Here is a 15,584-nt window from a genome sequence, read left to right as displayed (position 1 = left end):
AATTATTAATAATGCAGTTAAAGGATTAGTTCACTTCAGAATTAAAATTTCCTGATAATTTCCTGGAAATCCTGGAATGTTTTCCTCAAAAACCTTAATTTCTTTTCAAACTGAAGAAAGAAAGACATGAACATCTTGGATGAAAAGTAAATTATCAGGACATTTTAATTGTGAAGTGAACTAATCCTTTAACTGCATTAGTCCAACAATATAGTATATTTAGCCTATATGTCTAAAAAAAAGTGGAAAATATTTGTAATATTAAGTCTATATATAATAGAACTATTAAATATCTATAAGTCTATTTATATAGTTTCAGTTGTTATTTGCATTTAGCATTATTTTTATTTATTTATTTTTGCATTATATATGTCAAGCACATCTTGGTTTATCTAAAACAACAGCAACAGCAACATTATTAATATTTCAGATAAACCCACCACGGAATGGAATGTAAAAAAAAAAAAGAAGAAGAAGAACTGTGATTGGTCGCTTTACATGTCAATCAGAATTTCATTCTAAGTGGGCGAAGCTTGTTCAGAATCAGCTGCAAGTGGCTCTAGAGCTCTAAAAAAATAAATTTTAAAAAAGCAAAAATTTGCCAAGAGTGCTCAAAACAAATACATATTTCTGTTTGACAATTTATTGAAGTGGCAGCTCACATCTCAATATTTTTCGTTTCATTTCATCTTAATTTGGAAATGTCACTTTGGACACATGAAGATGAGCTCATCTTCTGATGCAGTCAGCGTGGACCTGAATGATTTAATACGCTGAAACATCCAGAGAGACAGGACTGAAATAAGGCCAGACAGTGTGAACTGTTGAAATAATAAGGAAAAATCACCCGAGGGACGAGACGAGGGGCTGTTTGTGTGAAAGAGTGTGAGAGACGGCGAGATGAGAAATATCCAGTACCTGTGAAGTCTGTCCTCCAGAAGCTCAATATACTTCAGAGTGTTTTCTCTTACACTGCGCTCTGTTGAGGGGAAAGAAAATAATGTACATCAAGGAGAGATGCTGGCAGATCATACATATTCATGTCCGGTCAAGACTCTTGAAAACTTATCCAGGTCACATTTCAATAACAACTAAACCTTTTCCCTTCAAATTCTCATCACTGTGAATGGTGTAGACACTGGATTTTGGACTTTGTTTGTAACATTTAGAAAAACAAGACAGAACAACATATGCTATAAAGCCTACTTTCGTCTATATATCCTAATGGCTAACATTCAGGAGGAAAAAAATAATTTCATAGAGACATCAGAAGCATTATTGGTATCTTTGATACTGGCCTTCATTCATTAAAAGATGCCATTAAACAAATATCTAAAATATAGGCTACTGTCTTTATGTTGTTTCTATGTTAATTTGGAGATTAAATGTTAAAATATTACAATATAAAAAATGTTCATGTTAGGTTTTATTAATCATGATTAATTACATAAATATATAAATATATATACACACACACACAAACTTTCAAATAATAGAACAATTTGATTTTTTGTATCAAAGTTTAATAATTGGGTGCAAACGTGCTTGCTTAATGAATGAAAATGAAAAATATCTTAATGGTCACATGATCCTTTAGAAATCATTCTAATATGATGATTTATTATCAAAGTTGGAAACAGTTCTGCTGCTTAATATTTTTCCATAACCTGTGATACTTTTTTAGGATACTTTGATGAATAAAAATTTTTAAAAAAGAAAAAAGAAAAAAAGAAGCAAATGTTTTAAAAATAGAAATCTTTTGTAACAGCAATATCCACTACTGGTCAGTCATTTGGGGTCAGTAATTTTTTTTTCTTAATTTTTAAAAAATAAATCAATACTTTTATTCAGCAAGGATGTGTTAAATTGATAAAAAGTGATAGTAAAGAAGATTTATATTATTAGAAAATATTTTTTTATTTTGAACAAATGCAGTTCTTTTTAACCTTTTATTCATCAAATATATTAAGCAGCAGAACTGTGTCCAACACTCATAATAAATCAGAATATTAGAATGAGTTCTAAAGGATCATGTGATAGACTGGAGTAATGATCCTGAAAATTCAGCTTTGCATCACAGAAACAAATGATAATTTAAAGTATAATAAATTGAAAACCAATTATTTTAAATTGTATTAATATATCACAATATTACATTTTTTTTCTGTATTTTTGATCAAATAAATGCAGGCTTGATGAGCAGAAGAAACTTCTTTCAAAAACATTAAAAATAGTAATGTTTCCAGACTTTTGGCCTGTACTGTATATTTAAGTACTGAGTAATATTAATTAACAACATGTACTTACTATAGGGTTAGGGTAGGATTAGGATTTGGTTGAGGGTTGTAATTATGCATAATTTACTGTTATTACTATGATAAGTACATGTAACATACAGTATGTAACAAGGACACTGTAAAATTAAGTGTTACCCAAAATTGTATTTACTTTTGCTTTTTTGGATGAAATATCACCGAATATCACACAATCATTAATCATCTGCATGTTAATGTCAACCATTGTCTCATTGAGTCACTACTATTCCTGTTTGTGTCCTGATTTTAAAGCGTCGAGCACAATGTCCACTGAATAGGACACTGGTGTGTGAACATTGATCCTGACAGTGTCATATTCAAACTGTGTTCTCTTCCTAATCCAAGTCCAACTCAAAACACAGCCAGAGAGAAAAATCTGTGAATTTTACCCCTGATTCAGTCTGAACCTGATCTGATGACAGACACGAATTCAGATTCAATCACTGAAATGTGCTCTAATGCCGCCAGTAGTCCATATATACGTCACCCTCGCCCTTGTGATAGAGCCTAGCTTTCCCACAGACGAGCTGGTCAACATCTTTACAGTGAGAGATCTAGCTTTCCCACAGACGAGTCGGTCAACATCTTTACAGTGAGAGATCTAGCTTTCCCACACACGAGCCGGTCAACATCTTTACAGTGAGAGATCTAGCTTTCCCACAGACGAGCTGGTCAACATCTTTACAGTGAGAGATCTAGCTTTCCCACAGACGAGCCGGTCAACATCTTTACAGTGAGAGATCTAGCTTTCCCACAGACGAGCTGGTCAACATCTTTACAGTGAGAGATCTAGCTTTCCCACAGACGAGCCGGTCAACATCTTTACAGTCAGAGATCTAGCTTTCCCACAGACGAGCTGGTCAACATCTTTACAGTGAGAGATCTAGCTTTCCCACAGACGAGCCGGTCAACATCTTTACAGTGAGAGATCTAGCTTTCCCACAGACGAGCCGGTCAACATCTTTACAGTGAGAGATCTAGCTTTCCCACAGACGAGCCGGTCAACATCTTTACAGTGAGAGATCTAGCTTTCCCACAGACGAGCCGGTCAACATCTTTACAGTGAGAGATCTAGCTTTCCCACAGACGAGCCGGTCAACATCTTTACAGTGAGAGATCTAGCTTTCCCACAGACGAGCTGGTCAACATCTTTACAGTGAGAGATCTAGCTTTCCCACAGACGAGCCGGTCAACATCTTTACAGTCAGAGATCTAGCTTTCCCACAGACGAGCTGGTCAACATCTTTACAGTGAGAGATCTAGCTTTCCCACAGACGAGCTGGTCAACATCTTTACAGTGAGAGATCTAGCTTTCCCACAGACGAGCCGGTCAACATCTTTACAGTGAGAGATCTAGCTTTCCCACAGACGAGCCGGTCAACATCTTTACAGTGAGAGATCTAGCTTTCCCACAGACGAGCCGGTCAACATCTTTACAGTGAGAGATCTAGCTTTCCCACAGACGAGCCGGTCAACATCTTTACAGTGAGAGATCTAGCTTTCCCACAGACGAGCCGGTCAACATCTTTACAGTGAGAGATCTAGCTTTCCCACAGACGAGCCGGTCAACATCTTTACAGTGAGAGATAGCTTTCCCACAGACGAGCCGGTCAACATCTTTACAGTGAGAGATAGCTTTCCCACAGACGAGCTGGTCAACATCTTTACAGTGAGAGATCTAGCTTTCCCACAGACGAGCCGGTCAACATCTTTACAGTGAGAGATCTAGCTTTCCCACAGACGAGCCGGTCAACATCTTTACAGTCAGAGATCTAGCTTTCCCACAGACGAGTCGGTCAACATCTTTACAGTCAGAGATCTAGCTTTCCCACAGACGAGCCGGTCAACATCTTTACAGTGAGAGATCTAGCTTTCCCACAGACGAGCCGGTCAACATCTTTACAGTCAGAGATCTAGCTTTCCCACAGACGAGCCGGTCAACATCTTTACAGTGAGAGATCTAGCTTTCCCACAGACGAGCCGGTCAACATCTTTACAGTGAGAGATAGCTTTCCCACAGACGAGCTGGTCAACATCTTTACAGTGAGAGATCTAGCTTTCCCACAGACGAGCTGGTCAACAGCTTTACAGTGAGAGATCTAGCTTTCCCACAGACGAGCCGGTCAACATCTTTACAGTGAGAGATCTAGCTTTCCCACAGACGAGCCGGTCAACATCTTTACAGTGAGAGATCTAGCTTTCCCACAGACGAGCCGGTCAACATCTTTACAGTGAGAGATCTAGCTTTCCCACAGACGAGCCGGTCAACATCTTTACAGTGAGAGATCTAGCTTTCCCACAGACGAGCCGGTCAACATCTTTACAGTGAGAGATCTAGCTTTCCCACAGACGAGCCGGTCAACATCTTTACAGTGAGAGATCTAGCTTTCCCACAGACGAGCCGGTCAACATCTTTACAGTCAGAGATCTAGCTTTCCCACAGACGAGCCGGTCAACATCTTTACAGTCAGAGATCTAGCTTTCCCACAGACGAGCCGGTCAACATCTTTACAGTGAGAGATCTAGCTTTCCCACAGACGAGCCGGTCAACATCTTTACAGTCAGAGATCTAGCTTTCCCACAGACGAGCCGGTCAACATCTTTACAGTGAGAGATCTAGCTTTCCCACAGACGAGCCGGTCAACATCTTTACAGTGAGAGATAGCTTTCCCACAGACGAGCTGGTCAACATCTTTACAGTGAGAGATCTAGCTTTCCCACAGACGAGCTGGTCAACATCTTTACAGTGAGAGATCTAGCTTTCCCACAGACGAGCCGGTCAACATCTTTACAGTGAGAGATCTAGCTTTCCCACAGACGAGCCGGTCAACATCTTTACAGTGAGAGATCTAGCTTTCCCACACACGAGCCGGTCAACATCTTTACAGTGAGAGATCTAGCTTTCCCACAGACGAGCCGGTCAACATCTTTACAGTGAGAGATCTAGCTTTCCCACAGACGAGCCGGTCAACATCTTTACAGTGAGAGATCTAGCTTTCCCACAGACGAGCCGGTCAACATCTTTACAGTGAGAGATCTAGCTTTCCCACAGACGAGCCGGTCAACATCTTTACAGTGAGAGATCTAGCTTTCCCACACACGAGCCGGTCAACATCTTTACAGTGAGAGATCTAGCTTTCCCACAGACGAGCCGGTCAACATCTTTACAGTGAGAGATCTAGCTTTCCCACAGACGAGCCGGTCAACATCTTTACAGTGAGAGATCTAGCTTTCCCACAGACGAGCCGGTCAACATCTTTACAGTGAGAGATCTAGCTTTCCCACACACGAGCCGGTCAACATCTTTACAGTGAGAGATCAAGCTTTCCCACAGACGAGCCGGTCAACATCTTTACAGTGAGAGATCTAGCTTTCCCACAGACGAGCCGGTCAACATCTTTACAGTGAGAGATCTAGCTTTCCCACACACGAGCCGGTCAACATCTTTACAGTGAGAGATCTAGCTTTCCCACAGACGAGCCGGTCAACATCTTTACAGTGAGAGATCTAGCTTTCCCACAGACGAGCCGGTCAACATCTTTACAGTGAGAGATCTAGCTTTCCCACAGACGAGCCGGTCAACATCTTTACAGTGAGAGATCTAGCTTTCCCACACACGAGCCGGTCAACATCTTTACAGTGAGAGATCAAGCTTTCCCACAGACGAGCCGGTCAACATCTTTACAGTGAGAGATCTAGCTTTCCCACAGACGAGCCGGTCAACATCTTTACAGTGAGAGATCTAGCTTTCCCACACACGAGCCGGTCAACATCTTTACAGTGAGAGATCTAGCTTTCCCACAGACGAGCCGGTCAACATCTTTACAGTGAGAGATCTAGCTTTCCCACACACGAGCCGGTCAACATCTTTACAGTGAGAGATCTAGCTTTCCCACAGACGAGCCGGTCAACATCTTTACAGTGAGAGATCTAGCTTTCCCACAGACGAGCCGGTCAACATCTTTACAGTGAGAGATCTAGCTTTCCCACACACGAGCCGGTCAACATCTTTACAGTGAGAGATCTAGCTTTCCCACAGACGAGCCGGTCAACATCTTTACAGTGAGAGATGCTGTGTGCAACATACTGTGAGGATCCTCAACAGCAGATCACAGGCAGATGGTGATAGTGGCACATAGTGAAGAAGTGTTGCATGTATTTAGTTTTTCTTGGATGGTAAATAATGCAGCAATCTGTTAAACATTGGAGAGTGGGAAATGGTGTGAGAATGAAACATATAATAAGTCGAGGCCCAGCACATGCATCAGCTTTGAGAAGATCCACAGGTTCAGATTCAGCCTGTGTCGAGTCCTGATGATCCAGAGCTGAGGGGAAAACCTCTGATCAACAGGGTCTCTGCAGAGATCAATTTAAGACCTACACAAGTACAATTCATTTAATGAAAATTCATAAAATGTATTTAATTTTGAATCAGAATTATTTTAGTATAATTGTGATACTATTATAGTTTTTATTCTTATTTTGAATGTTTTATTTTTATGTTTTCCAATTTAATTTTAGCTAGTTATAGTAATTTATTTTGTGTGTTTTTGTTTTTTTAAATAATGTCTACACAGTTTTTATTTTATTTTTTATTATTTTAGTACTTCAAGTCAAACTAAATGAAAATGAGAAATGTTGTACTGATAACTAGCTGGAATAGAATAATTTGAAGGCTTTTTTCATATTTTATTTTATTTCAGTTAACATTTATTTTATTTCAAGTAATAAAACTCAAGTTTATGGCTTTGGTTTTAGTCAACGATAACAACCCTGTACCGTATGTCCATCCAGAACAAATTATCTCAAAATAAATGTTGTATCTTCGCTTCTTTTACTTTATTAAACAGGCACACATTCAAATGCAAAACTGATTGCAAGTTTAAAATACTCAAGACTAATATAATAATACAAATGAATAATAGACTCTTCCTGTAATGGGACGATCCAGAAAGAAACTATACAAGGTCTTGCTGAACTAAATGCCAGATTTAATCATGTAACCAAAATACCAATAATATCCAGAATAAGAAAAAAAGATTTTATACATAATGCAGGATTTTAATTATAAACAAGCCTGAAATACACCAGGACTCTAATTTTGAAATGTCATTGATGCTCATTCAGAGATATAAACACTGTCTTATTGGATCAACAGTAGATCATAATAAATAAATAAATTGAACACTATTTATTGTTTGCAAACTGTTCTGAAACCATAAGCCTGTGGAAAGTACATCATCACCGTGTTTTGACTTTGAACATACAGCGCTCACATTTATTTAACTGGTTCAGTTCACATTATCAGGCCGTATTGCACATTTTGCAAACATTATCCCATGCAAACAACATTTGCATACTGTACACAGTATGCATACTACACAAATAATATTAGTATGGTAGTATGCTATTCTGAACATTATCATTATCAACAAAAACATGCATAACTTCAACCAGAAGTAGAGCAAAGGAAAGCTGCAACACCTTTCCTGCAATAAGAGCTAATTAAGCTGAGAAACAGAAAACACTGGATCAGCGTGTCTCTTTTTCTAGCTTTCAGGAGCTGATCTTCTTGCATGATTAGGAAGGAATGCTCAGATGTGACAAAAAGCAAAACGACTTCATTAATTAGCACTTTTCTGACAACGTCACCATCATACTGTGCGGTGTGAACACAAACAGAAGCATTCTGCTAATGCATCTGAAGGACGCTCGTGAGCTAATGATCGCCAAAAGTGCATGCATTTATTCAGAGAAAGATGGTAATTGTTTGCCATGTGTAAAAGAACACAAAGCCTCTTTTACACCATTAATATGCCTCAAAAGCAGACGATACACCTGTTTCAATGCAGATGCGTGGGCATGAAATGCTAGTGCAATAGGGCATAAGAGGAATAGTCTGTTGGTTTAATTGAGTCAGAGACGGCTGTGATTAATGGGCCTCTGTCTGTGTTTCTGAGTCTCAGCACAACGGCACGGAGAGAGAGAGAGATGCACAAAAGCATCTTAGTCAGCACTCGTGGAGTATCTAAACTTGACCTGCTGAGGGCAATTGCACTAACCGTGAGCATAGACAGGTGTTTGATAATCATGAGCTTTGATTTCTATGTAATATAATAAATGTGGACTGTAATATTGACAAAAAGGTGCATGACCTTTTTGAGGAATTTTCAAGGACAATATATGTACTAGTGATACTTTGCATCAGGGTTATTATCACTATATACAGTATATCTATACGTTATGCACTCATCCGTGTAGTGTATACATTTTATAAGGTTATTTTGTCATTCAACATCAGAGTCTGCTATATAATTAAAGTGCATGAAGTGTCCAACATTCCACACTTTGTTTGTTTTTACTCGGTTTAATTAAGTGCATCATCCGGGTATTTATTACTTTTGGAATTTTCAGTGTGAGAACACTATTCATACTGTTTACAGTATTATAGAATAGTGCATTAGTACACAAACTGGGACACGCCTACTGAAATATTTTAAATCCATTATTTGAGAATTGGAGGTCACTGAACTGTACAGTAATAACACATTTTCTGTGTTACTCTTATTTTTATAGGTTTTGTATATGTGTGTACATGTTATTGTTGGCTACATATCTAGAAAAGAGATTTTTAATCTCAAAGTTTTTTTTTTTTTTCTGGTTAAATAAAGGTTATACATAAATATATAAATCAATAAATAATATTGTTAACTCAAAATAAAACATTAAATATTTTTTTTGTTTCCATTTAGATTATCTTGAAGTACTAAAATAACAAAAAAAACTAAATAAAAATGTATAAAAACTATAGACATTAAAAAAAGAATAATAAAAACACAACAAAATAAAGGTTATAAATAAATAAAAACTATTTTACGTTAACTCAAATTAATTTTTTAAATATTTTTCTATTTTACTGAAACCCAAATAAAAAATAATTACAAATATAGAAATGAAATAAAAATAAAAATGGATAAAAATGACAAAAACACAAAAACTTTAAAATGAAAATGCAAAATATAAAATTAAAAACCATTTCAAAATATTAATAAAAACTATATATTTTTTTACTATAAAAATTATTACTATTTTATTACTATTTTATATTTAATTGCTGCTAGTTTTTTAAACTTTTTTTTATAATTCATTGAAATGCTATTATTTTCTTATTATCGTATGTTATTGTATGTACTGTGTTGTGTGTGTGTGTGATCGAAGTTGTGTACTGGCCGTGTCATGCTGTCCAAGACAAATATAACTGTCAGCAGCTATGTCACCCTGTAGCCCAAGACCGGTTGCCCACTGAAGCTAAGCAGGGCTGAGCCTGGTTAGTACCTGGATGGGAGACCTCCTGAGAAAACCAGGTTGCTGCTGGAAGAGGTGTTAGTGAGGCCAGCAGGGGGCGCTCACCCTGTGGTCTGTGTGGGTCCTAATGCCCCAGTGACGGGGACACTATACTGTCAAAGAGCACCGTCCTTCGGATGAGACGTTAAACCGAGGTCCTGACTCTCTGTGGTCATTAAAAATCTTTCGAAAGAGTAGGGGTGTAACCCCGGCATCCTGGCCAAATTTGCCCAGTGGCCTCTGTCCATCATGGCCTCCTAATCATCCTCATATACTGATTGGCTTCATCACTGTCTCCTCTCCACCAGTAAGCTGGTGTGTGGTGGGCGTTCTGGCCCAATATGGCTGCCGTCGCATCATCCAAGTGGATGCTGCACATTGGTGGTGGTTGAGGAGATTCCCCCCTTCTATGTAAAGCGCTTTGAGTGCAGAGAAAAGCCCTATATAAATGTAATTAATTATTATTAATTATTAATTATTATTAATTAAATTTCCCAGGAATGGGACAATAATGTATAAACTGGAAACTGGAACTGGTAATTATTACTAATTATTACAATTTTTTACTATAATTTTTTACTATAACATAAATGTGGCAATGTAAAACAGTGTTCATTTAGTATTAGTTATATACTAATTACCTGTCAAACTAAAGAGGGCAACAGCCCACGATCGACACAAACGTTCATCAATCAATCAGAATTCAGGAGAGGCGAACACAAAAAGAGATGCATTAGAATTTATTTTGGTGAGTGAATCTTTGTAAAAACCCAGAGACGAAGCACAGCAAACACACAAAACCTCATTCCGGAAAGCCTTCCAGAACGACACCCGTCACCTGCTCACATTCTCCACTCCATTTACTCCTCCTCTAATTACATCTCCTCCTATAGACAAGCATTTGACCCAACAACGAGTTCCCCGGGATAGAAGTAACCGAGTAAAACACTACAGCATTAATAACGGATGTAAACAGCGAATCCTGTCAACTCGCACCTTCAACAATCATTACAGATGGTGAACTATGCTACTGCACCACGGTACTCACTGACAAGGTACATTATACTGCTTTTTAATAAAATGTCTAAATTAATAAACAATAATAAAGATGTTCTACACCCCAAAATAGTCCAAATTTAGCATTTTCTACGCTCTCTTAGAAGTAAACATGCCGTTTTTTTGTTGCTGTGCCTTTAAGACTCCTATATAAACATCCTCATCACATGAGATATGAAACTTATTCTGCACTTATTAATTAAAACGCATGTGCAATTCTTCAGGCTTAGTACTATAAACTATAAACATGTCAACAAGTTAAATGTTTAGGCTGGACCGCTCAAAACTTACAATTGCAAGTTTATATCTTGCATTTCTGACTTTTTTCTCAAAACTAAGAATTGCAATATGTAAACTTGCAAATGCAAGTTGCAATCGGCCTCAGCGGTCTAACATCGCTTTTTTGTGTTGCATTATGAATTGCATTTGGACACATTTCGTAATGCACATCACATGAAATCCAGCGAGTGCAACATGCTTTTATCATTATACATAATGACCTTTTCAAACATAAAGCGTCTCATCTGCAATGCACTGGGTTTAGGTTTGTCTGTCATCTCTTGAAATCATTTGTCTTGTGAGGTAGATGTTGGACGATCAGGTTTCTGTATATATTTACTGCACGCAGGTCTTCTCCTGTTGTTTATTTTGTTAAAGACTCATTTCCTGAGCAGCTTCCAGAAAGAGGAAGACGACATGATCACAGCACACAGACAGACTGAGAAGAACAGACTTGGGGTCAGTTGTTTTTTTAAATAGATGACTAACTTGTCAGACTAGTCTTAAGCAGTTAAACCAACCAGCTACTGTCCTGAACTACTCGACTAGTCAGGCTTGTGTTAGTATGGAAGCTTATTGTGTTGTTGTGTATACATTTTAACTCTTTTTTTCTCATAATTCTAAATTTACGTAAATTCTAAGTTTCTCGCAACGTAATAAAAAATGACCAGATTCACATTCATTTCGGATAAAACTGAACACTCTTCTATCTCCACTCTTTGGAAACTGTCGCAAAACGTGCAAGACACAGGGCCCTATCTTACACCCGCCGCAATGCAGCGCCAAGCGCGACGCAAGTGTTTTTTGCTAGTTTCAGCCCGACGCAGTTATCATTTTCACGTCCTGAGCCACGTTGTTTAAATAGCAAATGCATTTGCGCCCATGGGCGGCTGGTCTGAAAACGAGGTGTGTTCTGGCGCATTGTTGGACCGTTGCTATTTGGAGGAACTGAAATAGACTGAGCCATTGACCAACTGAAACCTGGTCTAAAGCGCAATATTTTTGTTATTTAAAGAGCGCGTTAGTAATGTGCGACTACAGGCCGGACCACAACGTGCGTACATTCTGCTTATTAAAGTCTGCGTGAACCGGAAGTTGCAAATGTCTTTTCTCCATTGTTGTGACGTATTTCCAAGTGAAACGGAATATTGAACAGAGGGCAGAGTTTTACTCTAGCGCTCCTCCTCTCCATCTCTGCTCATAGCAGACTCCCGGTTTGAGGGCAGTGGTTAAGCGCTTTTCAACCCAAGCCGTCAAGCCTACATCATCAGAGAGGGAACGCCATTTCAGACCGGAAGTAACTTTTCAGACTTTGATTAAAGATTACCACGGCAAACATGTTTTTCTGTGTATTAACTTGCACGGATTAATTGTTCACCACAAGACTAGTAATATGCGCTAACAAAGTAAATAGGGTCAATTTTGATTTCATGTCGACTTTAAACACACAGGGACGCACAGCTGCACACAAACATGCCAAAAATATTTAAAATAAAAGGATTACAATGTAAAAGATTATTATTGTGTACATAAAGATATGGTGAATCCGGCTTGTCCCGTAGATGATCTGCTTGCGCACCTTTACCTCGCGCACGAGCAGATCCGTTTGCGCTCTGGAGACGCGTTCGGTCTTTCCACTATCAAATTCCGTCATGTAAATAGCGAATCTGCCATGGCACGAGCGAAACTGCCATTTAAAGGGAATGGGAGATGAGACTCTGATTGGTTTAACACATGTAAATCCCAAAACACACCCATTACTTATTTAAGAGAATAGGGACAACCCTTGTAGACCATGCGCTTGGCACGCCGACCATTTTTCCCCCACCATTAAACTAGCAAAAGTGGATTCTGACACGCCCTAAGTCAACTTGTGCCCTACGCTTTAGACCATGCGCTTAGATCGTTAAAATAGGGCCGCAATCATTTTACAGAAATGTCACCACAGGCACTTTTTTCCCCTCAATTAGCCTGAGTTTTAGAGATGTATGACTAGCATGCACTGATCACCTCTGAATTTACAATGTGCACAAAGACAAATCTGCATACTAAAGTACAATTACAATTACAAGTACAACTCCCTTACTAAAATAGTACTCTGGTAGAGTGATGGTAATAAAATGGTACTTTGATATTCAAAAATTTGTATTTAAATTGAATTCCAGGATGCATGTGCAAGTCTGCAAATGACCTTGATACTACCAATGCCCAATAAGTCCAAAAAAAACGAATCATATTTCTCAAATATAAGTTTTATTTGAGCTTTTTCCGCTCCATTTCGGAATTACTTTCTAAAAGTGAGATGAAAACAACAGCTCTTTGTTTTTGCACAAGCTGGGACAAAGACTCATGTTTAAAAATACCATTTAATATGTGGAAATATATTCCTAATTACGCAAGTATACCAACCCAACCGCAAACTACAACCCCGACGTGACAAGTGACGCACGCAAACCCTTTTTCTTATGCCCAAAACAGTGATTTGATGGCAGGTATGTGGCAAATAAGTGTGTCAGCATGTTATTACCCCGGTTGGAAGACAAGCTAATAAGACCCTATCAGGAGCAGCCCGTTCATGTCAAAGATCTTTTGTGTTCTGTATCATATTCAGCCGCTTTGCATATTTAGCATCAACGCTCAGCCTATCATTAGCTCACAGTCTCTCTCATCCCAGCACAAAGACACAGACCAGCCGAGCTCTTTGTTGAGCAAAATGTGTGTGTGTGTCAAATTAAGCAGACGAGTGTAATCCCTGTAACGGGCAGGGCGAGAGCTGGCGAGATTCCCGTTGGCTGTCAGCCGGCTTCTCCTACTGTTGTTGGACGTGTAGAGAACCGAATAAATGAAAGACCACCGCCCGCAATCTCCATCCTGCACAAATCCTCATGGGAGGACAGAACGCCACGGCCAAGTTGAGAAGATTCGAATGTGCATCTGCTCATTATCGCCAACTATAGTCAGACGATACCGGAACAAGACCAGTGCGTTACCAGTGGATTTACACTAGTGACGGGAGCCAGACATGCAGGACAGCTTTCCTTTTTTTAACCATTAAACACTGGATGAATTTCACAAAACATGTCAACACCGAGTCTAGATCATATTGCACCTCAAAAAAAAATAATAATAATAATTTGCATGAAGAAATTGAAGCCTATTTTAGGATAATTAACATTGTTGAATATAAAAACATATAAATTAACTAATATGAGTATTCATACATTATTTATTCATGGGATATCTTGTACACTGCATTTAATTTATGCTGATTTTACATAAAAAGTCTGAATAAGATGATTTGCATTAATCTAAAAAAAGATGAAATTATATTTTGCATAATAAAAAAGAAGCCTCTAGCAGGATCATTAACATTATTGAACAAAGCTAAATAAATACATATATAAATGAATAAATACAGTGCATCAATATAAGTTAAAATAATATGATTCATACATTATAGTAGTATTTATACAAAATGTAATTTATGCTACTTTTTCAATAAAAAGGATGATTTTCATTAATATAAAAAATGTGTTTATTCATTTTTCATAATGAAAATAAAGCCTCTTGCAGGATCGTAAACATTATTGAGTATAAAGCTAAATAAATAAAGTACATAAATAAATGTTTCAATATACGTAAAAAGAAATTATATTATATTATATACAAAAAAAATACAAAAAATTATATATATATATATATATATATATATATATATAAAAAATTGTTTTAATTTTTTTATATATTGATATATTGATATATATATATATTTTATTATATATATATATATATATATATATATATATATATAATATCATACATTATAATAGTATTTGTACACTAAAAAATTATTTAAGCAGATTTTAAATACCACATTTATTGGATTTTTATTGAAACATTTATAAAGATTTTCTTTATGAACATTAAAATATTATGTATAAATTATAAATATTTCTATCCAATTAATTTTGTTTTGAAATATGATCAGTTTTTCTGAGATTCACCCGGCTGTGTTTAATTCAACATAATCAATAACAAAAGAGCTGTTTTTTATTTTATACTCGCACAATAAGGACTCAATGTCAAAGGATTTTGGTTGAAAACACAGTTCAGAGAGACACTGTGTGAGGAATAGAGATATCCACTCTATATAAATCAATAGTGAAACCTACAAAACTTGAACACGTTTTCAGCCGAAACACATGAAGAAATGGCTCCCCCCTGTGCCAGCGACTCTTCAAGGTCTGGGTTCTTATGAATAGAGTCTCTCCTTCGAGTGGTGTGTGTGTGAGAGTGTTGCTCACCGTACTGGGCTTCTCTCTCCTGCAGCTCCAGTTTGATGTGGTTGTGTTGCTCCTTCATGCGGGTCAGATCGAGTCCACTTCCAGTGCTCAGCGCCTGCAGTTTCTTCACCAGCGCCTCCAGACGATCCCGCTCTCCGTACACACTCCTGATTTCTGCCTTCAGTTCTTTCGCGCTGCTGAAGTCATTTCCTGCAGCAAGAACAGAACACAGATGCATCTACATGAACATCGTAACAGTTGGAAAAGTTCAGAACGCCACCAGAAAGTAATAGTGATTTCGATGGGC

The 15,584-nt window shown here is 37.8% G+C and overlaps 1 protein-coding gene across 2 annotated transcripts in view; it reads right to left on the bottom strand.

The window, feature by feature from the left end:
* Nucleotides 1–15,584, bottom strand: part of disc1 (DISC1 scaffold protein) — a 79,432-nt gene that overhangs the window by 31,414 nt on the left and 32,434 nt on the right. For both annotated transcript variants that reach the window (XM_082153330.1, XM_082153329.1), the window contains exons 9-10: nt 15,299–15,487; nt 919–979 (exon numbers count right to left, since the gene is read on the bottom strand). In XM_082153330.1, the coding sequence (XP_082009456.1) occupies nt 919–979; nt 15,299–15,487 (250 nt within the window). The remainder of the gene's footprint in view (nt 1–918; nt 980–15,298; nt 15,488–15,584) is intronic.

This window comes from Leuciscus leuciscus, assembly GCF_965113295.1.
Source record: "Leuciscus leuciscus genome assembly, chromosome: 22".
NCBI classification, from domain to species: Eukaryota; Metazoa; Chordata; class Actinopteri; order Cypriniformes; family Leuciscidae; genus Leuciscus; species Leuciscus leuciscus.
Note: the sequence above shows the minus strand (reverse complement) of the source record. Positions and strands in the feature narration are given on the sequence as shown.